Source organism: Symsagittifera roscoffensis, chromosome 1 (assembly GCF_963678635.1).
Source record: "Symsagittifera roscoffensis chromosome 1, txSymRosc1.1, whole genome shotgun sequence".
Lineage (NCBI taxonomy): Eukaryota > Metazoa > Xenacoelomorpha > Acoela > Convolutidae > Symsagittifera > Symsagittifera roscoffensis.
In genome coordinates, this window is record NC_087062.1 from 66,493,648 (window position 1) to 66,520,902 (window position 27,255).

The window sequence follows — 27,255 nt, forward strand, 5'->3', positions numbered from 1 at the left end:
ATCCTTGAGAGGAGAAGAGTCGAATCAGGAGAAGAAAGCATGGATGAGACTCTCAGCGAGGCAGGAGAAGATATGGAAGTGGGGAACACGCCCGAACCAAAACCATCAGAGGACGAATTCACCACTCAAGAGCTGTTGAAAGACCTGAGCGGAGAAAATTGGGCAGACACTCCCACACCACCTCTGACCTCATCTCCCCGTAAAAATCTAGAGTTGCCACTGATGGGTGAGACTTCTAATATGGGAATGATACTCTTGAGCGCAGAAGAAAGGGAGAAGAATGTCTTCGAGGGAAACAAGACCATGTTCCTAGGCACTCTGGATGAGGACGCTTGGCGAAAATTCTTGAGCGAGTTCAATCGAGAAGTGGATGGCGAGATCACACTGGATGATTTCAAGGAAGAACTGTGGGACACAGTGGTGAAGTTCGGAGAGCCTGTCCTGATGGGGACGGGTCTGGAGGAGAAAGCTAGAAGAGAACTGCTGAGCAAGATGGTCGAGTTGAGGAAGGCATCACAGAAGACCAAAGAAGACGAATGTAAAGACAGCTCTACTCTGAAACAAAAAACTGCCAATAAAATAATTGAAAGTGTAAGGGGGGATAAGGTCGAAACTAGTACTAAAATGAAAAGTACTAATATCCCTAAGGCTCGAGCAGGGGGGAGGCAAGAGTTGGAAGGTTTGGATGGAGACAGAGAGGTCGAATCAGTGATGATAACGGCAACGCCCCCAAGGAAAGACGTGAAGTCTCGCAAGAGAAAGAGAGAGGTAGAAGGGTGGGGTAGTCCTTCGGCGGATGCAGTCTCGGAGAAAAACTTGAAAGAGACGGCCCCCATGGTTCTGGCACGATGGAAGACAGCAGCCTACAAGAGTAGCTACGAACCAAGGAAACTGCTCGAGGTAGAAAGAGAGATGGAGGTCCCACCAACTCGACAACGGAAGAAGACTTCAAGCCTCAGAGGACAAAGGTGAAACGAGGTTCGACGAGCGGGCAGACATGGGAAGTGGACGTCGGCAAAGAATGGGTCTCAAATGAACATCAGGCCACTGGGAAGCAAGTGACTAGCGATCCTCTCGAGAAGAATAAAACGAGGAACACCTCCCGACCGTGGTGGGTGGCCCTGGAAACATTGAAGGAATTGGAAGACTGCCTAAAGAAACTCGACAGTGGATTGTCACGCAAACGACGCAACTGGGCTACCCAGCAGAAGGCTGGTATTAACAAATTGGAATTGGGGAGCCATCTGAGGAGAACTTGGCAGAACTTGTTGAGGGATTACTTTGAAGAAGCGATGAGGACGTCCTCATCGGCGTCGCCATTGATGGTAAATCCCTTTGTTAGAACAGCAGGACAATTGATGTTTGCCTGGAGCCTGGTGGGGATAGAGTTGGAAACGCTGACCTCGCACGACAAGTTGAAGTTGGGTGGAAAAGGTCTAGAGGTATATCAAACATTGATGCAACACGTGGCTAGGGATAACTCAGGCTTGAGCCTGGCAAGGAGGAGAGACGCTACTTGTTTCTTGAGGTAGATAATGTCGGTGATAAGAGCAACTGGGAGCAAGGCAATGGAAATGAGAGTCTCAACAGTCATCTTGAATGTGTACCAGAGTACTGGGATAGAAAAGGAGGATGGTTCCAGGCAGTCTCTAGAGAGCCACAGGAAGTTAGATGAGATACGGAGATTCTACAACAAGAAGTTCGAGGAGAAACATGACGTGCACTGGAACTTGGCCTCGTCAGGAGAGTACTTGAAACCCAATAAGAAGGGAGAGTACCAGTATGTGTCTTCTGGAGTGATGGGGATGGCGTACAACCCTTTCTGGGACTAGGAAGCCGGAGGCGCTCACAGAAACTACGAGGTGGCGGAGCTACTAAGTTTCTGGACAGAGAAGATAGTGGAAATAGACACTGTGGAGAGAGAGAGAGACCTAGCTTGGGTTTGATTCTCGAGAAGATAGCAGAGGTGATAAGTGTACCGCGCTCAAGTAAAAGAGTCGAACTGAAGATGGTTAATGGGAATGGCATGTTAATCACGAACCTGGGAGTGGTGTGGAAATTGCTGAGACCCTCCTGGTGCCCACATCCCCACTCGAGCCTGGTCGAAGAAGTCACGGAGCGAGTAAGGCTAGCACCGACGGGAGATGAAGATCTAGCAACGTTGGGCATAGTGCACAGACTGATCCTGCCTCAGGTGAAGGAGTCAAGTGAAACGACGAGTAGACTAGGGTCGGTGAAGAAAATGGAGCCGGGCAGTTGTCTTGATTCGACGTGTGGAAATGGCGAGCACACCTGTGATGGACGGTCGTGCGTCAGGATACAGTCCTTCCAGAAAGAAGATCTAGTCACCTGGTTTGAAGACATTACCGAAAGGGAGAAGAGCGAAATACAGATCGTGGCTGAGTGCTACGCGAGTACCACGGTGAACCTAGCAACAACTCTGGGATTCTTCTCGAGAATGTGCAGTCTCCAGTCACTGGAGAGGCTAGAGTCAGAACACCACTTGGTGACCGCGTTGAGTGTGGAGTCATGGCCCGGGGTGTTGCAGGTAACCCAGAAACACATCAAGAGCTGGAAGGTTGGACTTGAAGCGGAAATGGGATTTCCCATGAGCGAAGCCTATGGTCTGCCTCTAAATGCGAAGTCCTTAGTGGGGTCAGTGATGGCCAACCTGTGCGGCAGCCACTACCCACTGCACATGGCGATGGTGGAGGTATCCAGCCAGAGGGTATTGATAGACAAAGCCTTCTCGGTGCCCAAGTGCGTAAGGTTGGCTCGGATGTCGCATCACTCACACAGGTTGTTGAGAAAAATCCGAGGAACAGTGCCGAGAGAGCAGCGGGATGACTTGAGTGAAATCTGGGGGGAAGAGCTCTTGAGTTGGAAAGTGAGAACACGAGTGACCACGAGAGGCAAAACGTGATCGGAAAACCGGTGGATGGTGCTCCAAATGTGGAGGAAAACGATACGATACACGAGAAGATGATGGAGCTTGAACCTCTCCTGGAAGCCTCGGGAAAGCGCAACCTTAGGAGTATTGAAATCACACATGGGGAATGCCCATGCCACTGTCTGGCACAAACGGTGTGGTATCCGGATCATGCGAATCTCTGCCTGATCTGGGATGTGGAAGAAATCAGGTCGTTAGGACTGCCCGATCATCAGCTTGGTGGTGAGCACGATGCTGGCTCTACGATGGATTGAAGAAAATGTAACGAAGTATCGGGAATCGAAGACGCCAACGGCAGAGTCGATTTACGCGATAGATTACAGCAGGAGACTTGAGTTGTTTGAGACTGCATGCAAGGTATTCGCCATACCAATGGAAGTCAGACACGTATGGAGCCGCATAAGGTTCTTTACTTGGTTTCGAGCGACGTTAACATCCTGGTTATATATGGTAACGAAGGATCATATGAGGAGATAGCAAAAGGAATATCGACACTTCCAGGCCAAGATAGGACCGGAAGCCTTCAAGAGACCTCTGCTGACCCACCGAAATGCGATCATGACGGGGTGGAAAAGAGTTGGTAGAGTGTCTAGAAACAACACCAAGGCGAGGGAGTCGATACTAGAGGAAGACTTGGCGAAGAACGTGAGCCTGAGTCTTCACAGTTCCTTCTGTTTGAACCGAGAGTCGAGAGTGAAGAATTTACCCAATCAAGCGAAGAGATTGCAGGAGCAAAGAGAATAGATGCGGTTCTATGAACAGCTGAAGGCTTTGGAGGAGATCGTGATTAGCTCCGATGAAGAAGAAGCACTGTTGAAACAGATCACGGTGTCGAATACATCTGGGTCTGGTACCTCGAAGGCGAAGAACGCGAGCTGAGCCGGTGGCTCAAATGGAAATTCTAGAGTCTTGAGTCTTGAGAGGGAAGGGGGCTCGAGGGTGAACTCGGATGAAATCTGGGTTCACCAAAAAGAAATTTAAACAAATGAGATATTGTTATTAATATGTTATATCTATTATATAAACCAAAATTCTGCATGACAATTTCCTGATTGAATAGGACAAAAGAAATTTTAAATTATTAGCTTGAAAAGCGAAAACTCACAGGTGCAGGTGTGTGCAGATTTTGATCGCTGTTTAGCGATAGTGTGAAAATGTTACATGGTTGTGAATTTTGGGGTGTAGATAAATTTAAGTCCGCTGCAAACTTCTGTAAATGACCACTGGCACTGTATCTTGAGTAACACTCGGGTTTCTGGAGATTCACTGACAGACGGCAGCACGCGATGAGGACATCGATCTTGAGTCCGGGGAGTATGTGCCATTCGGTCATATCTGGAAGTTTGACCTTGAGGAACACGAAAATACGTGGTTTTGGAGTAAATTTTTATTTTTTCAAAAATTCGAATGGAGCCTGTCATGCTCAGTTTTCTCGCGACAACTGAAAACAGAAAATAAAAGATGAGAACGACCGAATTGACAATTGCGAGAAAGTGACAGAAAAACAGCGGGAAATTGCTATTCGCAATTTCCAAGATAATAATAAAAACCACGAGAGTAGAGCTGTCCTATCTTGATATAGGAGACAGTGATTACAAACGAAGATCGGAATCTAGCTAAACCAGAGTGAGCCTTCGGTGGAAAGGTGGACAACCGAAGTGTTCCAATGGTCCAGAACCAAAACTCCATTCTTGAGATAAAACTTATTCGATTAGAACTTATTGAATTAAACTTAATTCCCCGATCATTCTCAAGTTGCTTACTAATTTAGTTACCTCTAGTTCTCGAGTGTGCTGCTATGTAAGTACCTAATTTAATTTTCTCGAGCGTGTTTTATGATTGTTTTGTTGAGGTAAGGCGAGTTTTAGGTTGATCCATCGGAAATGGATCAATGTTCCACTGTCTAATAAAAAGTAACTTAACGAATGTTCCATCCCGGTTTTTAACGGCGTTCAAGTAATTTGGGTATCTCGAGACCTAAGTATGGGGACGTTCTTATTTTCTAGAGTGGGGGATATTTTGGTAGTGGCCTTTAAGCTGTAACGGGTTCTAGTCTCATGTCGCAAGCGAACCGAATTGGCTCCGACCGTTTTGAGGTAGAAAAACACAAGAGATAGTGTCCCTGACTCTTGAGCCAATGGTTATAGGGCCTATTTTTCTTAGCCTCATATGTGACTGAATTAGGCGACTGTTACATTGTCGACCCGATGTTAGAAAGACCACCAAAAGAACTGGCTTTGGTAGAGACGGTGAAAAGCATGTAGAGCTCTGTTTAGACGCTGGCCAGTCGTTTTATAGCTTAGCTCTATTTTCCGTCGATATGTATTTCGGGCGAATGTTACAACAATTGAGTTCAGTTTGTTGAAAATAATTTTCTCAAAAACTTTTGAAATGTTGCATAACAGACTTATGGGGCGATATTTCTCATTATTTCCTTTATCACCTTTAAAGATAGGCGATATTTGTCCCACTTTCCAAACTGACGGAAAAACTCCTTTGTTTATGCTTGTTTGAAATTTTAAAAACAGATTTCACTATCCAAATTGTGCGGAGACTGCCGCTGAGTTAAAAGTTTTTTTTTCTCCAATTATCTATGTCATACTCAAGTTCGATTGAGAGAATCTGTACAGTAAACTGTGGTTCGTAATTTAAATTGCTTTATTCCAGGTGATAATGATTATCGTCAGTATGAATTAATGTGAGTCGTTGAAAATGACCGCAGAAATTACCAATTATGAACACTTTCGGTGTCCCATTTGTTTCTTTATTTTAATTGAACCAGTGTCATTACCATGTAACCACAAACTATGTCTAGCTTGCTTCGATAAGCAAGTTGAAGAAGTCAACTACACTTGTCCGATTTGTCGACATAGAATTAGTAACTGGGCAAGAACTGTTTCTAGAGAAAACAACCTTATTGACGAAGAGCTATGGAATAAAATTCAGAATGAGTTTCCAACGACAGTCAGCGATCACATTCGAAGAAAAATATCGCTGGGTCTTATCTCTGCCAAATGTCTTTGTTTAACAACTCCTTGTTCTTGTACAATTGGCCCTAAGCACTGCACAGATACTCCAGGTTAATAAATTGAAGGGAAAATTTTTGAAATAATTATTAAGTAACACCCGATTTTTTTCAGAAAAGAAGGCGGTGTCACATATATTTGCACACCCTGGCGAAATTTCTCGGGAGTACCAACTCGAGCTGCAAAAGGTGTGTAGTTCATTTAATGTTCTCTTTAAACGTGGGAAAAACTCTTAAAACGTGGGAAAGTGAACCATTTCGTTTCCGAACGTAATTTAAGCCCTGATTATGTTGCATTGAGGCTGGATGCAGTTGAACATTTATTTTTATCAGGTGCGCGAAGAATACAAACTCGAAAGACAGGAAGAAATGAAAGCTAACGAAGATTTCATCCTTGCAAATTTAACTAGTGAAAGCAAAAGAAGGAGGCTCAAAAACTTCCTTCAATTACAACAGACTACACCTGCAGATCAGACAACAACGGTAAGTACGGATATTTACGCTTGCGATTAGGAAGCGTTACCAGACTTTTATTTGGGTCAACAACTAGTTTAACAAAATCACTGAATATTTGTGCAGTATTCAATTTTGCAGCAAACATGCTCAATTTCTTGAAAATTCAAATTTAACTGCTGGGTACGAAAACTAGCAGACGGCTAAGGGACAACCCTCGAATCCGATCAGCACCCTCGAATCTAGTCAGCACCCTCGAATCCAGTCTATTTTTAAAACCTAAATTAATCAAAAAGTGATCGGCCCATGGGTTTGTCGATTTAGTTGCCACCGTCAGTTTTTTGCTATAAATATATTTCCATTAAGTTGCTTTGAGTGTTATAGCATTTTAAACATCCGACCTAATCGAATTTTGTTTTTTTATGGGTTGTACTTTTACCAACTCGATTTGTAACATTTTCATCATTTTTTGTCTTTTTTATCGGCTTAATTAGTTTCCGCTTAATTTATATCGACCTAGTGCCCTCTTATTGCGTCGCTTGGGGAGCAAACAATGTTTCTGTGTGCGTGCGTATGTTCTCAGGGGAAAAGGGACATAAACGTTTTTGATTAACGTAGAAGTTTTGAATTTTTCTTCGACATGAAAGGTTTCTGCTCAGGTATTTTTGGCTTTGTTGCCGCTTGGTAATTATAAATTCAAGTTCAATCAACCATCCGGCGCATCTGGTGGTGAGGTTATACAACTGTTTGAGAGCACATCTGGTGGTGAAGTTATAAAGCTGTTTGATGTTGCTTTATCATCAAAACTTAGCAGCTTCCTGGCTCCATCGCACTTGGTCTGGAGGTAATGCAGTGCCTTGAAACCTAATGTCAGGGTTTTCTAGTCCCGGCCGGTCCTTGTTTTTTTGGCGTATTACCACGTTTTGATGGATTAGTGAGCGCTTAAAAATACTAAAAGATTGTTTAATGATAGCGGCTGCGTTTTTCATCTGTTTTCCAGAGATTGAATTTTGCGTATTTCATAAAATTTTGAATTTTTTTATGACAACTATGTCCTTTGGTGTTTGTTTTCGGATCAATTGGCCTTTTACTGAGTGTTGTTGACTCAGTGGACGCTCGGGAAGCACTGAAAGCTTGCTTAAGACTAGTGTTTGTGTTTCTCGTCTCTTTCGCTGAGATTGAGTTTTTCGTATTTCCAAACACGTGTTGATTTTGTTTTTATGAAAACCATTTTCTTTGGTATTTTTTGCATCTAACCATGCCTTGTTGGCTTAGTTGTTGCTTGGAATATACTAAAAGCTTGCTTAATGCTAGTGGTTGTGTGTCTCGTCAGTTTTTCCTGTTATTGAATTTTTTCCTAGTTTCCTTACACTGAGTTTCGATCTCACTGACCATTTAGTAGCTTGTAGTTTTACGCTTTCGTTGAATCGCAAGTGATGCGAAGCTCCGCTTATCCTCTATGTAATAACTGTGTGTTAGCCTCAAAGCTCGCAGGTAGTCAAGTAATATTAGAAGTATAGGCTTTAGGACTATTGTCCCTCAATTTTCATCTGGCACGAATTTGAGTTTTTTCACGGGTGTTGCAAGTTCCACGAGTGCATAGCACTCACGTGCATGAGCTTACCTCCTTGATATTTTCTCGGAAGAACGTATGATTTAGCTTGGTGATTGTGATTTTGTCGATGACTCCATCTGTCTTAAAGTTATGTATCAGATGGATGCCTTTTCTGACTTTTTTCAATTTCCGAAAAATATAATGAAAACGGGAAATTTCAGAAACAGACAACGTTTTGAATTGAGCTTCTGTAGAAGTTGTCTGTTTCAGTGTTTTCCTGTTTTTTTAACTTAAATGATACAAGTTTTTCAAATGAAACGATGAGGTGTCTCCCAATTTAATCCTTCTGCAATATTAATGTTTTTTACCCTTGCGATAAGCAAGGGTATTGCAATCGGGTGCCAGACCTTTTTTCCCGTAAATAACTTTGTTCACTGGACTCATCTGGATTCCTAGTGGTAGTTTGGTTCATAATAAATTCAATTTTTTTTGTGTCTCCCAGGCACTAAGCCTAGAGGTAATGAATACACCTGGGATGGCAAAGGTCGTGGGTTCGAATCTGACTAGAGTCTGTTTTTTTTTTCAAAAGGTAAATATTCCATTTCAAAGAAAAAGTCGGCCTATTATTTGTCTGCATATGTTTTTTCGGCTTGTTGCCACGTCAGTTTTTCGCCGTAAATAATTTTCTTTTAAGTTGCTTTGAGTGTTATAGCATTTTAAACATCCGACCCAATCGAAATTTGTTTTTTTATGGGTTTTACTTTTACCAAGTCGATTTGTACAATTTTCATTTTTTGACTTTTTATCGGCTTAATAAGTTTCCGCTTAATTCAAATTGGTCTAGTGCCCTCTTATTGCGTCTTTTGGGGAGCGAACAATGTTTTTGTGTGCGTGCGTGTGTTCTGAGAAGAAAAGGGACATAAACGTTTTTATTTAATGTAAAAGTTTCTTTTTTGAATTTTTTTCGACATGAAAGGTTTCTTCTCAGGTATTTTTGGCTTTCTTACCGCTTGGTAATTTTAAATTCAAGTTTAATTAACCATCCGGCACATCTGGTGGTGAGGTTATACAACTGTTTGAGACTGCAAAGGGTTGCGGTTCGAATCCGGCCGGGATTGTTTTTTTTGCAAGGTAGAGTTTTTTTTTCAGTCTATCATTTTTCTGGTTGTTTTTGTCGGCTTTGTTCCGCGGAAATATATATTTTCGGAAATTCGTTTTCTGTCTAGCTCTCTGGAAGCATTGTACGCTTGCGATTAGCAAGCGTTATCAAATCGGAATAAAGACTTTTTTTCGGGTTAACAGCTAGTATAACAAAATCAGTTGAATCACTTGACATGCTCACCACTTGAATGCTCTTCAGCTGACATGCTAAATTTCAAGAAAATTCAAGTTTAACTACTAGATGAGTACTAGTAACTGCAGGTTAGTTTCAGGGGGACTTGATTTTTTTAAAGTTTCTTCAAATCAGTTTTTTTTTTCGGCTCAACTGGTGTTCGCTCAATGATTGTCGGCCTTATTTCCCTTTCGTAAGTTTTGTTCAGTTGCCCCTTCGAATTTGAAACGTCTTCCCTTTGGCATGTTTGCATAGAATTCCTGTTTGATAAAAACAGGCATTATAAAAAATGTATGGGATTTAGTTTGTTCATTTTTTGAGACGCATTGGAAAATTTCAATACTTTTGCAAAAATTTTAAGTTTTTTTTTTCGCAAAAAGCCTTCTTCTGATTTTCAAAAAAGACTATCCTTAGAAAGAGTACCTATATTCTTGTGTGCGTGCAAACTACCCTGTTGATTTACGGTCTCTTTTGGATTCACCTCTGTCTACAGCCTTCGAAAAACAAACGCTCCTCCATTAGCGGTTATCCCCAAACTGTTGATGAAATTAGGGCCCTCGGAATTGTCATGTTTGATTTTTTAACCGTTTTTTGAATTTTTTTAAAAGTTTTTCTCGAAAATTAACCTCCCAAACTTGAGGTCGTGGTTTCAATGGAGATATTGGGTAGTAGGAAGCTCCCATGCATTAGTGACCACTCACATTTTTTTTGCACAAAGTTATCATCCTGAAAATTCAATTTTGAGCAGTTTTTCTTAATTACCGAGGAATACCCTCGCATATCTGAGATTTTGGGTTCACTCCAAAGAACGGGTTGCGGGAAGCTCGTTTGCCTACGACTGCGGCCACTTTTTTGACACAAAAATTATGGCCACCAGGCAAGTCAATGGCCATAGATTTTGACTGTTTCTTGAAACTTTTTTGATTTTCTCGAGAACTAACCTGCCAAAATCTAGGTTTTTTGATTTAATCGAAATAACAGATTGGGTGAATCTTTTCTGCATAAGCGACTACTTCCAATTTTTTGAACAAAAAGCTATTATTCCGGAATTGTCAACTTTCAATTTGCTTCGTTATTTGGACTTATCTCGATAACTATCCTTTAAAATCTGATAGCATAAGTTTAATCGACACAACAGAATATTGGAAGTTTAACTTTGTAATTTGCTAAGCCCAGTTTCTTTTAGATAAAATTTATGGCCTTCAAACAAGTGGAAGTTCTGAAAAATGGACTGTTTATGGATTTTTTCTCGGCTCGAAAACTACTGTGCCAAATCTTAGGTTAAGTGTTCAATCGAGAAATCCGATTTTAAGAATCTTCTCTAACTTGCCGGGTGCATTTTTTAGGCAACAAGATTTTTTGGCTTCAATGTTTTTTGGGACTTCATTGTTTTTCTTGTGCCAGTTATTTGTAGATCCAAACATGGCTAGTTCTTAATATCACAGCTACTCTCATGGCAGTTATGCCTTTTGAAGGCAAAGCTTTAACCTCGAAAAAGTTAATGCTACAAGTTATTTGATTTGAGTTTTTTTTTCAAGCTAAATTTTCTGAATTCTACTTAAATGTAAATAAAACTGTTCAGGTGACATCGAAGCTATCAGATCAAGGCCCGGTGCGAAGTCGATCGGCGACAGGTGTTAGCAGTAACAACGGTGGTGATGAAAAGAGCACAATCTACAGGTCTCCCAGCACCAGTTCAATTGATTCGATAACTCCGGAAGTACAGGTTGGTCGCGAGGTCATTTTAAAAGACAAAACTGAAATTAATCGAGTTTCGAATTAGAAAAATCAGACTGATTTTGTGCGTGAAGTTGAGCTTATGACCTTTTAAACAATTTTAGCATAATGCAAAAGGGGAAACGAGATCCACGCATAGTAATTGAATCACAAAATTGAAATTTTTGAATATTGTAAATATGTAATGGTACTGAAACGTTAATTTTTTTTACTTCAGGGTTACCTGTTCAAGCCAATCCATTGTTCACCTCGCACTCCCCCTCGAAAATTCGGGCAGTCATCGGTGCCAAAGCAGCCCATGATGCCACCTTTCGTTTCTTACCCTCCAGTCATCAGGTCAGTGCCCAGAGTCATGGACGGCTGCGACACTAGCTCAGAGTCATCATTTGCGTCATCATGCTCCTCGATGAGTAACTTCAGGGGTGGTCCTCCTCAGAAGTTTAGGAGGAGATACCCCACCCGAGCTGCCACCAGAAGGGCTGTGGTGTCAATGGGTGCCAGTGGCGTGGCATGTGGGGGTTTGGGCAGGGAGGGTTCGACGGGATCGAGTGCTCACAGTGGTTTCGTGTCTCCTATCGTGGACTCCTTCAGCAACCTTGGTGCTACTTGTAAGTAAATGTTGCAGCAGAAAGAAAACTTCTAAAACAAACTTTTTCACTTAAGAGTTGAGAATTCAAATTAATGTTCAATTGTGCTAAGTTGAAACGGCCTAATAGATCGAGTATTTGGATAGGTGTTGGGCAATGTCCTTGTATTTGCAGGTAACCAGTCTGGCATGGGGGGTAACAAGGGTGGCACTCTAGTGGCCAGTAGTGACTCCCTCATGGACCTGGTGTCTGAGTCGCTGCACCTGCACCACCAGCAACACACCCTCCACACCTCACCCGACCACACCTGTCTCTCATCGGCAGCCGCCCTAGCCAATCGAACGGGTAACACGCTCGATAATATAACAAGTATTTGATGCAAGTAATAATATATCAAGATAGATTGCAAGTGATTAATCTTGTGTGAATCTTGACTGGCTGAGGAGTAGATCATCTGAGAGGATCAAATGCTTCTTCAGACGAAACCAGAACTATCGTCTGATGTTTTTTTTTATTTAACGCGAGAGATAACTATGCTTTCATTCAGGCTTGACAATTATTTTTCAAAATAAAGGTCATGATTTTAATTATGCAGAGACGATTTTAATTTATTCAGAGACGATGATAGTAGTTTAGACTCTGATAGAGGTGGCGATATTTTTTTCGTTTTTTTTTGCTTGAAAGCGTTTCTCTGCGTTTTTTGTTTAAGAGTAAATGAACGTAGTGAAGAGTTTTATGTAGGTCGTGATAATTTTTCAGAAAATTTTTTTAAATTTGTTCAGTCCTCAAATTTGTTTTTTTTTTGCGATTTCTTTCCAAGTTAACTGCATTTCCATTGCAAAAAAGAAGACAAACTACTATTGAACAGCGAAAGTGTAAAAATCACAAAAAACGTGATCGGATTCTAGTTTCGAATGTGGAATTTAATTATCAGATTTTCCAGCCAAAGCAAATATTTTATCTATTGACTCAGTTTTCTCAAATTGGGTTAATTTTATCAAAAAAAATGTCAATCATAAGTTGTTCTAGAAATTCAAAGAGCTTAATGGCCATCTATGTTTTTCTCGGTAATTCAAAGGTTTCTTTTTACTTCCGTTCACTGACTCGTTTCCAACTGTTTGGTGGCTATGTTTATAGTTTTTACACTAGCATAGCTTGTGTTATAGTATGAATTATCTTCTTCAATCTGAGTCGCAAATATTGTTGCGATGCAATCTAAGTCGCAAATATTATTGCGATGCAACCTAAGTAGCAAATATTGTTGAGATGCAATTAACACAGGCTATTATATTACAAATAGCACTTTAGCTTCAAGGTATCATGGATATGTAGCATAGAGGTAAGGAAGGAGACCAGCAACAAAAAAGAGGGTTCGAACCTGGACAGGGTTCGAACGTAAAACACGATTTTGTGGCAGACCTATTCATTTGATAAGTCAGCAAACATGACGTTTTAGGGCCACTTTTTTGCAAGGTTTTGAAATCATTTTTTGAGAAAATGTGCGACGTAGTGAAGACTCTTATATAGGTCTTGCTGGTTTTTTTTTAAATCTTTTTTTAGGAAAAGTCTATAATAACTGCAGATGTGTATTCATACATATTGATGCATTCATGAATGCACTTAGTTATAAATGCGCTTTTTGAGTTCAATTGAAATTCAGATGAAAGTGACTTAAATAGCACTCTCCATAAACGAACGTCCAAATGTCGCGAAAATTCGTGAACGATTTCTAGTTTCGAAAGTGGAATTTGCTTTTTAGATTTCCAGCGAAATAAAAACTTTACTTGTTGATCCAGTTTTCTCAGGTTCTAGAAATTCAAAGAGCTTAAAGGGCATCTATTTTTTCTTTGAAGTTCGAAAATTGAGATTTTTTCAACGAAGTCAGTGTTTTTTATGTTTACTTGCGTTCATTACTCTTTTCCAATCTTCGATTGACTATGTTTTCCTTTGAAGTTAGAAAGATTTTCTCATTAAAGTCTTTTTTTATGTTTACTTGAGTTCATTACTCTTTTCCAATCTTCGATTGGCTATGTTTTCCTTTGAATTTTGAAAGATTTTCCCATTAAAGTCTTTTTTTTTATATATTTACTTGCGTTCATTATTCTTTTCCAATCTTCGATTAGCTATGTTAATGTATATGGGTCTTCAATGGGCAATTTGAAGCGACTCCAGAAATTTTAAGGATTGGTCGACCTTTAGGGTGGTCAGTGGTTCGAATGCCTGAGTCTAGCTTTGAGAAAATGAATCCTAAATCTGCTACTGCTTCCGTTCATTCTGTCTTATGTCTTGTTCCTTTGACATTATAGTGGGTGGATGTGTCGGACTTCAAGGTGTGCAAGGGGCAACAGCAATGAACAATCCAAGTCCCTCTCCCACCAATACACGCAGTGGCAGGTCATCACGTCTTGCAGCTCCTTCGACAGGTTATACAAGAAACAAAAAATTTAGTTCAAAATTGAGTTTTTCTGCGTGAAGGGAATAGAGAATGAGAGATAAAATTCAGCCTGGACATATTAGAACTGGCTTCAGTAAACTACAGTTATTCTTTCAAGTCTTAACGAAATCGTATATTAAAATTTTTCTAGAAAAGTTTTAAAAAAATAGTCGCATTGCTGAGAAAATGCTGATTTAAACTTGATAATTTGCTTTTTTAAGCTCACGTTCAATTTATAGATTAATTTAACTTGCGAGAACAAATGACTTGTAATCGAGAACAAGATTTTTCACGTAAACAAGTTATCTTGAATTCTGCTGACAAGCCCAATTAATTGAAATTTCGAATGCATGAACCTCTCAGTTCATTTGAGGTTGTACTTACTTTCTATGATTCGATGAACGTAGTTAAATTCTAATGTAATTCGTTATTTTTTTTTCATTTTGTTCAGGCCAAAATTTACTTTTTTGCGGTGACTTTGATTTTTTAATCTATGTTTCCTATGTTTGAAGGAAGGCAAACTCTCTTTGGAATAGCAAAATTGTAAAAGTCACAAAAAACGTGCACCTATTTTTCTTTTGAAATTCGAAATTTGAGATATTTTCAATAGAAAAGTCAGTATTTTTTGTTTACTTGAGTTTATTGACTCTTTTCCAACTGTTTGTCGGCAATATTTTCAATTATATTTATTGGAAAATCTTGATTTTTTTCGGATTTGTGGTTTTCGTCCTAATTTCTATCGGCTGATTTTCCGTTCGACTGATTTTCCGTTTTTTTTTTCGAATGCATTTTTTAAAATCTGGTATCAACAGTTTCTTTCTAGTGATTGGATTTCTAATTTTGATTCCAACAGTTTTTTCACGTTTAAGCTATGTCGTATATTGCAATGGTTACGATTTTTTTCGATTTTCCTGTTTGAAATCAGTGTTTACTTCTCCAAATTTGAAATTAGCGACCCCATAATGAGATGCTGTCAGGGTTTTGCCGGATCTTGCGATTTCGGCGATATGTCAAAAAGCAATTCTTTTAGTTTACGAGATACGGCAATTTTCGAGCTTTTTCAAAAATTTCTAGAAAAGTTTAATTTTTAAAGTTTCTGAAATATTGAAATTCGCAAACCTGTAGTTGGGGGATTTCAGGGTAGTCTCAGGGGTTGCAAATTTTGCCTCCAATTCTTACTTCTCAAATTCTTGTAGTTTTCGAGATATGATGTTTTTTTAATGATTCTTTCAAGATTTTTAAAAGAACTTAGGTATAATAATTTCACAAAATCCCCACCTCTATAGTGAGGCTCTGTCAGAGTATTCCCAGGAGTTGAGTTTTATCTTCAAATATGACTGCTCAAATCCTTGTAGTTTTTGAGATATGACGTTTTCTGTGATTTTTTTTTTCAAAAAGTTTTAAGAAAACATAAATTTGATTTTATTTCTTTTAAGTTTGAATTTCCCATCTGTTCAGTTTGGTGCTGCCTGAGTGATCTCAAGGTCTCAGGTGCTGCGAATCTTGCCTCCAACTGTGATTGCTCAAGTCTTTGTAGTTTTCCAGATATGACGTTTTTTTGTTATTTTTTCAAAAAGTTTTCAGAAAACTTAAATTTTTTTTTTTCAAATTTTGAAGTTCCTAACCCCCTGTAGTTGGGGACTTTCAGAGTACTCTCAGGGATTGCGAGAGATCTTGCCTCCAATTGTGGCTGCTAAATCTTTTGGTTGTTTTTGAGATTGACGTTTCTTCGGGTTTTTTACAAAAAGGTTTTTTTTAGAAAACTTAGTTTTAAGTTTCTCAAAATTTGAAGTTCACAACGCTGTAGTTGGGTACTGTAAGAGCTCTCTCAGGAGTTAAAAATCTTGCGTCCAAATGCGACTACCCAATTAGTTTGAGATTCCGAGATGTGATGTTTCATTTTTTTTCAAAGATTTTAAAGTTTTTCAAAGAACTTAGATATAAAAAAACTTAATGGTTTTTAAAAATTTGAATTGAAAAAACTTGAATAGAAATTTTTCTCAAAGTTTGAAATAACCAACATTGTAACTTGGTGCTGTCAGAAAACACTCAAATGATGCTGATTTTTTTCACAATACGTACGGTTTTTTATGAGTTGTTAAAAATTCGAAGCACCAGAGGTGCGTTACACGCTAGTCAACTTAATTGCGTAGTTTCAAGGTTAATTTTATAGCTTGAATTTTTTTGTCTATGGTTTCGTTTTCGCCCTGAAAAGAGTCGATGCAAGTTTATTTCGTTGTGTCTCAATACTCATTATGAAGATCATCCAAAACAAAGATATGAATTTTTTTAGATATAGATTTTTCGACTTTAAAGTAATTTTTTTCAGGGTAGTTTTTCAAACAATTGAGTTTATTTTTTTATTACATATCTTGAAATGCAATGTTTCCAGAATATCGCAAGTGTTGCGAAGCTCTGCCTTGTCTCTGTTACACTTGCGAGAGCAAGCATCTTGTAACTGGGAACTAAACTTTTTTCTCGTAAACAACTTTTGTTTCAAATTGTAATATTGAAGTTGCTGTTTTATTGAACCTTAACAACTTCCAGGCCATCTCTAACTTTTCGTACGTTTGTTTTCGACTCTCATTTCGATCTTCGATTCTCTAACACATACTAACTGTTCAGATTGAAGAGGCTGATTAAAACGTTGAACTTTGACCCATGTACCTATCGGAGGTAACCTATAGTTATTGGTTAACATTACGATAGGCACATGCGTCTCATTGATCAGTTGAATAACTGTGTTCTGATATAAATTTTGGAACTTCGGAGCTTTTCGTTTAAGATCGTTTGTAGACTTTTGCTGGGGTTCGATTATGTTTCGAAGCTGTCTTCGACCTTGTGTACGACTATGATTTGACAATAGTTTATGCTCGACTAGCTTTCGACCATAATTTATTTTTGACTTTATGTTCAAATATGGTTCGAACTAGCGTTCATCTTTTTTAACCATGCTTTTGACTATGTTTGGAAAGTCGAAAAGTTTGTTTGACACAAAGGACTGAGGGCTATGTTTCATGACTAATGTCTCATGAAACACAATTTGACGTTCCCCTCTGTGCTTTTTAAATTGGTTGCATTCTTACCACTCGGCTTGTTGAAATTCATTTTTTGGTTGTATAAGTTTAGGCCTGTTTTATATCGGCTTAGTAGCCTGTTTTTGCGTCGTTTGATGCGCGAAAAAGTTGTTGTGTTAGTGGATGTGCTATGACGGGAAGGGTACGTAAGACGTTTTAGTCTGTTTGGAATTAAAAAAGAATTAGGCTTGAAGAGTTTCTGCTCAGATGTTTTCTGCTTTTTCATCGCTGGTTTAATCATGTTCCAATGCTGATTTTGCTTTCTTTTGTTAGGGCATGTTTTTTCACAATTATCTTGATTCATTTTGATTGATCTAATTGTATTGCAAGTGGTATCGCTCCGCCTCTGTATAAGTTTTTTTCGCAATCAAATTTGGTTTTTTTTGCGGTTTGACCTTTGTTTTCTTTCTACGTTCAATTGAATTCCTTTTTGTTGAGTTGATGCAAGTTTTTTCATTGTGTCTCAATATTCATTATGAATATCATTCAAAACAAAGGTATGAGTCTTGTTAGATATAGATTTTTGGACTTTAAAGTTTTTTTTCAGGGTAGTTTTTCAAACAATTGACTTCCTTTTTTAAATTAAATATCTAGTAATACAATGTTTCCAGAATATCGCAAGTGTTGCGAAGCTCCGCCTTGCCTCTGTTACACTTGCGAGAGCAAGCATCTTGTAACAGGGAACTAAACTTTTTTCTCCTAAACAATTTTGGTTTCAAATTGTAATATTGAAGTTGCGTTTTTATTGAACCTTAACAACTTCCAGGCCATCTCTAACTTTTCGTACATTTTTTTGTTTTTGACTCTCAATTCGATCCTCGATTCTCTAACACGTCCTAACTGTTGAGATTGAAGAGGCTGATTAAAACGTGGAATTTTGACCCATGTACCTATCGGAGGTAACTTATAGTTAGGAAAGTTATCGGTTAACATTAGGATAAGAACATGCGTCTCATTGATAGGTCACCTCTGATAGGTATTTGGGTCAAAATTTTCACATTGTAATCAGTGTCTTCAATCATAAGTGCTAGGATCTATTTAACAATCCAAAGATGAAAATATAAAATGTCCCGCTCTGTAAGCTTTTAACTAAGAAACTACAGGCGCAAACAGAATTTTTTTAATAATATGGTAGATACTGATAGCGTGTGGGGTTATTTAGTAGTATAGAGGCATTTTGCTATATTTTTTATATTGTTCTAGCTTGATTTGGCCAATTTTGCTGTGCTTTTGTATTAACATTGCAGAAATTGATTGTACAATGACCTTCGACCTTTTGTACGACTATGATTTGACAATAGTTTATGCTCGACTAGCTTTTCAACCTTAATTTCTTTTTGGCTTCATGTTCCATTATGGTTCGAACTAGCGTTCATCTTTTTTAATCATGCTTTTGACTACGTTTAGAAAGTCGGAAAATTTGTTTGACACAGAGGACTGAGGGCTATGTTTAATGACTATTGTCTCATGAAACACAATTTGACGTTCCCCTCTGTGCTTTTTAATTTGGTTGCATTTTACCACTCGGTTTATTTAAATTAATTTTTTGGCTTATTTAAGTTTAGGCTTGTTTTATATCGGCTTAGTAGCCTGTTTTTGCGTCAGTTGATGCGCGAAAAGGGTTGTGTTACTGGATGTGTTATGAAGGGAAGGGTACGTAAAATGTTTTAATCTTTTTGGAATTAAAAAAGAATTAGGCTTGAAGAGTTTCTGCTCAGATGTTTTCTGCTTTTTCATCGCTGGTTTAATCATGTTCCAATGCTGATTTTGCTTTTTTTTGTGTGGGCATGTTTTTTAACAATTGTCATCATTCATTTTGATTGATCTAATTGTATTGCATGTGGTATCGCTCCGCCTCTGTATAAATTTTTGTCGCAATCAAATTAGATTTTTTTTGGGGTTTGCCCTTTGTTTTCTTTTTATGTTCAATTGAATTCCTTTTTGTTGAGTCGATGCAAGTTTTTTCATTGTGTCCCAATATTCATTATGAAGATCATTCAAAACAAAGGTATGAGTTTTGTTAGATATAGATTTTTGGACTTTAAAGTTTTTTTTCAGGGTAGTTTTTCAAACAATTGACTTCCTTTTTTAAATTAAATATCTAGTAATACAATGTTTCCAGAATATCGCAAGTGTTGCGAAGCTCCGCCTTGCCTCTGTTACACTTGCGAGAGCAAGCATCTTCTAACAGGGAACTAAAAAAATTTTCTCCTGAACAACTTTTGTTTCAAATTGTAATATTGAAGTTGCGTTTGTTTTGAACCTTAACAACTTCCAGGCCATCTCTAACTCTTCGTAAATTTTTGTTTTCGGCTCTCTTTTCGATTCTCTAACACTTCCTAACTGTTGAGATTGAAGAGGCTGATTAAAACGTGGAACTTTGACCCATGTACCTAGCGGAGATAACTTATAGTTAGGAAAGTTATCGGTTAACATTAGGATAAGAACATGCGTCTCATTGATAGGTCACCTCTGATAGGTATTTGGGTCAAAATTTTCACATTGTAATCAGTGTCTTCAATCATAAGTGCTAGGATCTGTTTAACAATCCAAAGATGAAAATATAAAATGTCCCGCTCTGTAAGCTTTTAACTAAGAAACTACAGGCGCAAACAGAATTTTTTAAATAATATGGTAGATACTGATAGCGTGTGGGGTTATTTAGTAGTATAGAGGCATTTTGCTATATTTTCACTATGGTTCTAGCTTGATTTGACCAATTTTGCTGTGCTTTTGTTTTAACATTGCAGAAAATGATTGTAAAATGATCTTCGACCTTGTGTACGACTATGATTTGAAAATAGTTTATGCTCGACTAGCTTTTCAACCATAATTTATTTTTGTCTTTTTGTGTTCAATTATGGTTCGAACTAGCGTTCATCTTTTTTAATCATTTTAGAAAGTCGGAAAATTTGTTTGACACAGAGGACTGAGGGCTATGTTTAATGACTAATGTCTGATGAAACACAATTTGACGTTCCCCTCTGTGCTTTTTAACTTGGTTGCATTTTACCACTCGGTTTGTTTAAATTAATTTTTTTGGCTTATTTAAGTTTAGACTTGTTTTATATCGGCTTTGTAGCCTGTTTTTGCGTCAGTTGATGCGCGAAAAAGGTTGTTGTGTTACTGGATGTGTTATGAAGGGAAGGGTACGTAAAATCTTTTAATCTGTTTGGAGTTAAAAAAGAATGAAGCTTGAAGATTTTCTGCTCAGGTGTTTTTTGCTTTGTAATCGCTTGTTTAATTATGTTCCAAAGCTGATTTTGCTTTCATTTGTTTGGGCATGTTTTTTACAATTGTCTTCATTCATTTTGATTGATCTATTTGTATTGCAAGCGGTATCGCTCCGCCTCTGTATAAATTTTTGTCGCAATTAAATTTGATTTTTTTTGAGGTTTGACCTTTTTCTTTTTACGTTCAATATAATTTCTTTTTGTTAAAAGGAAGGCAAAATCATCTATCGAACAGCTTAAGTGTGAAGGTCACCAAAACGTGATTGAATTCTAATTTCGGATGTGGATTTTAATTTACAGGTTTCCCAGCTGAATAAAAATTTTCCTATTGATTCAGTTTTCTGAAATTGAGTTAATTTATCAAAAAATTCCTATCATGAATTTATCTTGACTTTTAAGTATTTCAGCGTCTTTTTAGCCAGTAGTGTCGTTTATTGGTTATTGGCTCGGTAAATTCTAAAAACTTCCTAAATGCTGGTGAGAGTTTTTCTCGACTGTTTTTCCGAAGTCAGTGTTTTCAATTTTCCAAAAAAATAACTCAGTTTTTTCAACTTTTTTTTCAATTGAGTTATTTCGGGCTTATTTTCTATGCGATCGCTTGCAGTGCTTCGCATTTGTGGTATCGCAAGTATGTATATGCTTTGCGTTGTCTGCTCGCTCACTTTACTTGCTTGAAGTTGAACTAAAGAGAAAAGTTTTGAAACCGGTTTTTCTTGACACTGAGAAGCTTTCGAAATTTTTGTCGTTTTAATCACGATTGTAGGTACTTAAATAATATATATCACTTGATTCTGTCTGATGATTTTTTGGGACCTGATTTTGCGTGAAAAAAAAACTTTCGAAGACAAAATTTCTCCCCATTTTCAGTGGTTGGAACATAAAACATTACAATTATTTATTTCACTGACATCAGATTCTTAATTGATATTGGAGAAAGTGTATCTTTGTGACTTGAATTGGGTTAGTTTTGTCAGAAAAGAGCTTTCTATTTGTGTTCTCCTCGAAGTGGAACGGAACTCAGGTGTTCAGATGTGTTTCTCTTCGGATGAAACTTTTTTCCCTAGCAAAATCAGGTATTAAAACGAAACAGCAGTTTAATGGGAGTAATATATCATACTATAGAACTTTAAGTCGTGATTCGACATTGAAAATTTTCTTGGAGGTTTCTGTGTCGAGGACAACGGGTTTAAAAATTTTGGTTTTTGATCCATCTTCCACAAAAGCCAGTAAGCCAAGAGCAATTCGAGGAAGAAACCGCAATTTATTTTTAAAAAAACAGAGTTTTGATATGAAAAACTAGATTTTAAAGCTTCAGTTAGAGCTTCCTGTACTCAAAAAGTCAGGTCAGGACTTATATTTTTTCATAATTATTAAACATATTTCTCCCTTTAAATTTGTTTCTAAAGATAAATAGGATCAATTCAAGTCGTTACTCATGTTTCACTCACAGGCAGTAACAAAATGATACTACCTTGAAATGAAAAATTAAAAACAAATAAATTTAAAATTTTTAAAGAAAGAAATCTGGTCGGAAACTTTAGTGGTACTTGCACAGCAAGCGGTGGTTCTCGTTTGTTCTATGGAACTGGAAACAAACTATATTTTTTGAAACTCTAATTGTCTGGTAGCTACTTTAGGAGTTCACAGTGGAAATAAAAATATCTGGTGTACTAACGTTTGGCATGTAATCATCAGAGTCGAAAATAAAATTTCGTTGAAAGTAATGCTATGATTCGATTCTGCAGTACGATTCCATCTATAGGCTAAATTCCTGTATTGCATATCATGATATCGAACAGGAGTTGAACAGCAAAAGTGTAAAGGTCACGGAAAACGTTCGTAGATGGTCTGTCTGAGTTTCCAGTTGACTGAAAATAATACCTATATATCCAGTTTTCCTTAAATGGGAAAGCTTAGCGAATAAAGTGCCTATCATAAACAATATTGAAGTTCGAAGAATTTGAACCTATTGTTTTTGCTCCGAAAATTGAAAAACGTAAATTTTCAATCAACTTTTTTTGGCTTCCATGTTTTTCTAGCCCAAATCGCAAATTAAAGTGCTTTTTTTAGTCATCAATTTAACCGAAAAAAAAGCTATTTGTTTTGTAAAAGATTATAATAATTAAAATCCTAAGTCGAAGTTTTCCTACTCGATATACTTCGCTAGGTTTTTGAAATTCATAATTTAAACGTTATTTGGTCAAAATCAGTGATGTCCATTTAAAAAAAAAACAATTGAAATTAATTTAAATTTTCATTTAAGTTTCAATTTATTTAAATGTGAAATTATGAGCCCACTCAATTTAAATGAAAAATTTTAATTTAAATCAAGCTATTTAAATTGAGAAAAAAATTAATTGCTCTGCGTACAGTGCTGATTTAAATTAATTGGACAAAACGCGTTTAACTTAAAATTTAAAACGCGTTTTTCTCAAATACCTTAAAGTTTGTTGGGCTAATTAAGGGGCCCACTTTGATTTAATTATGTCTGTGATCGACAGGGTATTTTTGGCCTAAAATTTAAGTTTTTGGGCCCGAAGTTCGCAAAACAAATAACACCATATTAATTCTGCTAAAATTTTAAGAAAGTTTTGTCGTCATACGTTTTCACCTAAACTCAACCCAATTTGAGAAAAACGCGTTTTAAATTTTATGTTTAGCTCGTTTTGTCCGGTTAATTCAAATCAGCACTGTATTCGATCCGAGGCCAAAGTACAGAGCTTACTCATAATAATTAATTTCACAGTTCCGCTGAAAAACAAACAATCTAAATTTTCACGAGTTTTTGTAACAAATAGATATGCCCAAAAAATTGCTTTGGAATTCTTTTTACAAAATTGCGAAAAGTCCCCAAAATTAGCAAAAAAACGCTAAAAAACAGACTGAAAAAAAATTTAATTTCTTCAAAAATATTTAAATAGTTTCGGATAAATTTAAATTGATGCCAAGAATTTTTATAATTTTTTTCAACAATTTTAATTTAAATTTCAATTTTTATTTTTCTAAATGGACATCACTGGTTAAACTACATTCTAGTTTATTACATGCAAAATTAGCGTGATTGCCTTCAGTTGGTTACATTCCAAACTATTACATTCATGTCTTAGTTCATTTTAAGCTCATGAATCTGTGCCCTTTCTTGCTTGTCTTTGAGAAGTTGCAGCTTCGCCTCTGTTTTACCCTTGTGATCAGCAAAGTTGTTGCATCCGGGTACTAATCTTTTCCCCATTAAATAACTGTGTTGCCAGAATTGCCATCTTAGTAAGACTGCTGACATGCGATTCTTAATCCGTGGTCTTCAAAAAAAAATTTCAAGGCTTATCTTTTCTCTACTGATTTGTTTTTCTTGCATTTTTAGAGCTTCGTTTGCCCTTTTTTCATATTGTTTGCAAATTGAATTGCAACTTAGCTTAAAGAATTACAGTGATAGTTTGTTTTTCTTTCGCTCTATTTTATCTTTAAAGTCACGTGATTTTGTTCTGAATCATTACGCTAGCGTTCATTACGTTGAAATCGGAAAGTATTTGTAAATTATTGATCACAAAGCATGGGATCTGTTGCCGTGGGTTAATTTGAATAATAAAATTTCGTTGAAAGTAATGCTATGATTCGATTCTGCAGTACGATTCCATCTATAGGCTAAATTCCTGTATTGCATATCATGATATCGAACAGGAGTTGAACAGCAAAAGTGTAAAGGTCACGGAAAACGTTCGTAGATGGTCTGTCTGAGTTTCCAGTTGACTGAAAATAATACCTATATATCCAGTTTTCCTTAAATGGGAAAGCTTAGCGAATAAAGTGCCTATCATAAACAATATTGAAGTTCGAAGAATTTGAACCTATTGTTTTTGCTCCGAAAATTGAAAAACGCAAATTTTCAATCAACTTTTTTGGCTTCCATGTTTTTCCAGCCCAAATCGCAAATTAAAGTGCTTTTTTTAGTCATCAATTTAACCGAAAAAAAGCTATTTGTTTTGTAAAAGATTATAATAACTAAAATCCTAAGTCGAAGTTTTCCTACTCGATATACTTCGCGAGGTTTTTGAAATTCATAATTTAAAGGTTATTTGGTCAAAATCAGTGATGTCCATTTAAAAAAAAACAATTGAAATTAATTTAAATTTTCATTTAAGTTTCAATTTATTTAAATGTGAAATTATGAGCCCACTCAATTTAAATGAAAAATTTTAATTTAAATCAAGCTATTTAAATTGAGAAAAAAAATTAATTGCTCTGCGTACAGTGCTGATTTAAATTAATTGGACAAAACGCGTTTAACTTAAAATTTAAAACGCGTTTTTCTCAAATACCTTAAAGTTTGTTGGGCTAATTAAGGGGCCCACTTTGATTTAATTATGTCTGTGATCGACAGGGTATTTTTGGCCTAAAATTTAAGTTTTTGGGCCCGAAGTTCGCAAAACAAATATCACCATATTAATTCTGCTAAAATTTTAAGAAAGTTTTGTCGTCATACGTTTTCACCTAAACTCAACCCAATTTGAGAAAAACGCGTTTTGAATTTTATGTTTAGCTCGTTTTGTGCGGTTAATTCAAATCAGCACTGTATTCGATCCGAGGCCAAAGTACAGAGCTTACTCATAATAATTAATTTCACAGTTCCGCTGAAAAACAAACAATCTAAATTTTCACGAGTTTTTGTAACAAATAGATATGCCCAAAAAATTGCTTTGGAATTCTTTTTACAAAATTGCGAAAAGTCCCCAAAATTAGCAAAAAAACGCTAAAAAACAGACTGAAAAAAAATTTAATTTCTTCAAAAATATTTAAATAGTTTCGGATAAATTTAAATTGATGCCAAGAATTTTTATAATTTTTTTCAACAATTTTAATTTAAATTTCAATTTTTATTTTTCTAAATGGACATCACTGGTTAAACTACATTCTAGTTTATTACATGCAAAATTAGCGTGATTGCCCTTAGTTGGTTACATTCCAAACTATTACATTCATGTCTTAGTTCATTTTAAGCTCCTGAATCTGTGCCCTTTCTGGCTTGTCTTTGAGAAGTTGCAGCTTCGCCTCTGTTTTACCCTTGTGATCAGCAAAGTTGTTGCATCCGGGTACTAATCTTTTCCCCATTAAATAACTGTGTTGCCAGAATTGCCATCTTAGTAAGACTGCTGACATGCGATTCTTAATCCGTGGTCTTCAAAAAAAAAAATTTCAAGGCTTATCTTTTCTCTACTGATTTGTTTTTCTTGCATTTTTAGAGCTTCGTTTGCCCTTTTTTCATATTGTTTGCAAATTGAATTGCAACTTAGCTTAAAGAATTACAGTGATAGTTTGTTTTTCTTTCGCTCTATTTTATCTTTAAAGTCACGTGATTTTGTTCTGAATCATTACGCTAGCGTTCATTACGTTGAAATCGGAAAGTATTTGTAAATTATTGATCACAAAGCATGGGATCTGTTGCCGTGGGTTAATTTGAATAATATTTCAAGTCTGTCTGGTTGAATTTAGGTGGTCCCGGAGGAAAGAGGAAGCAGCAGCCACCAGACGAGAAAGAGAACTCGGTGGCCCCTCGTGTAGAGATGCCTGAGTACAAGAAGCTGCGCCTCAACCCCGCTCTCTTCCAGCAGTCGTTCGAGTATGCTCATTTGAACAAAGACGAATCGGCTGCAGCAGCCGCCGCCCTAGCTCTCTCTGCTTCGTCAAATAAATTAGACCCCTCTTTGTTCGTAAACAGTCGACGGTCAGGAGTCGAATTTCTCTCAATGGAGGCCTACAAGCAGTATGTTGCAAGTAGAGATGCACAGATTAAACTGGATCAGAAGTTAGCGAAAGAGCTGAGTCAGAATAATGATGAGTGTGAGGCTGACGACAGCAATTCGGGCTCAAGTTCTCCGATAGAGGAGAGAACCTACTCATTGAGAAAGCGAAAAGTAAACTACAGACAATGAACATTAAATTATCCCCCAAATATCTGCATTGACAATATAAATTAGCTTTCTCTCCTGTCCAAATGCCTTCGGTTGTTGTTCACACCTACAGATTTCTTACATTATACCTATTTCAGTTTTTTTGAAAAAATACGGGAAGTTTTTGAATCTGAAGCTATTTTTTAAGGTTGTTGGACAAGAAAGATGAAGAAAAGCAAACGATAAAAGATTGGTCTTCACTTTTTAATATTGCGTAATGTTTTATTGGATACGTAAGTATTTTCTTTTCATAGAGTATTTTCGCTTTTTATAATTATTCCGTTTTGAACGCAATGAAAATTTTGATTTATTTTTTATCTTGAATGTTATTTGATTCGCTTAATTTGTTTGTTGTCGTGTAACGAAAAATGGCATTATTTGGATTCTGATTGATAAATTGTTCATTTCTGTCGTTATGTGACTCTGCGCAATGAGATTAAAATTATGCTTGCACTGTTTAGATTTATTTTAGATTAAATGGAAATGTTTTTGAAATAGTGCAATTCAATGTCTGAAAAATGGATGCAGATTTTTCTCCAAACAACAGTATCTTGAAATTTTGGCTAGCGATTTTTGAGTCCGAAGTTAACTGAGTGTTAAGTATTTTTACGATTGTTCCGACCACTGAAAATGGGGAAGTATTATGTATTCTTATATGTTGATTAAGTTGTATATTGAATAAGTGACATTTTTTTGTAATGAAAAAGAGTTTAATTTTGATTTTTCTTGGTTCGAGTTAATTTTTTGAGCCATCGGAGGCAGGTAACGCGGACTAAGATTTAGGGTACTATTGCAAACTAAAATTTGGGTTTCGAGTTACGGCAGTACCTTCTTTGTAATATTTGAAAAGTTTTTTTTCGGTAAAAATCGAATTGTCGCTTTCGTTTGTCTGCTCAAGCTTTGTTGTCATAGGTGCCACATCACAAATT

The 27,255-nt window shown here is 37.0% G+C and overlaps 1 protein-coding gene across 1 annotated transcript; it reads left to right on the forward strand.

Moving 5' to 3' along the window:
- The first annotated feature begins 5,621 nt into the window (after window positions 1-5,621).
- On the forward strand, window positions 5,622-26,849 carry LOC134856918 (uncharacterized). Its single transcript, XM_063873209.1, has 8 exons — window positions 5,622-6,029; window positions 6,091-6,164; window positions 6,309-6,458; window positions 10,899-11,042; window positions 11,271-11,661; window positions 11,815-11,985; window positions 13,947-14,063; window positions 25,869-26,849. Exons 1-8 carry the CDS (start codon window positions 5,663-5,665, stop codon window positions 26,306-26,308), a joined length of 1,854 nt encoding a protein of 617 aa, XP_063729279.1. The 5' UTR covers window positions 5,622-5,662; the 3' UTR covers window positions 26,309-26,849.
- The last annotated feature ends 406 nt before the right edge of the window (window positions 26,850-27,255 follow it).

Bases quoted from the DNA above. Each gene is read 5' to 3' on its own strand.
- LOC134856918 (XM_063873209.1), top strand. From the start codon at position 5,663: ATGACCGCAGAAATTACCAATTATGAACACTTTCGGTGTCCCATTTGT. The intron at 6,030-6,090 runs GTTAATAAATTG...GATTTTTTTCAG, and splicing joins GCACTGCACAGATACTCCAG to AAAAGAAGGCGGTGTCACAT. The intron at 14,064-25,868 runs GTTATACAAGAA...GGTTGAATTTAG, and splicing joins TCTTGCAGCTCCTTCGACAG to GTGGTCCCGGAGGAAAGAGG.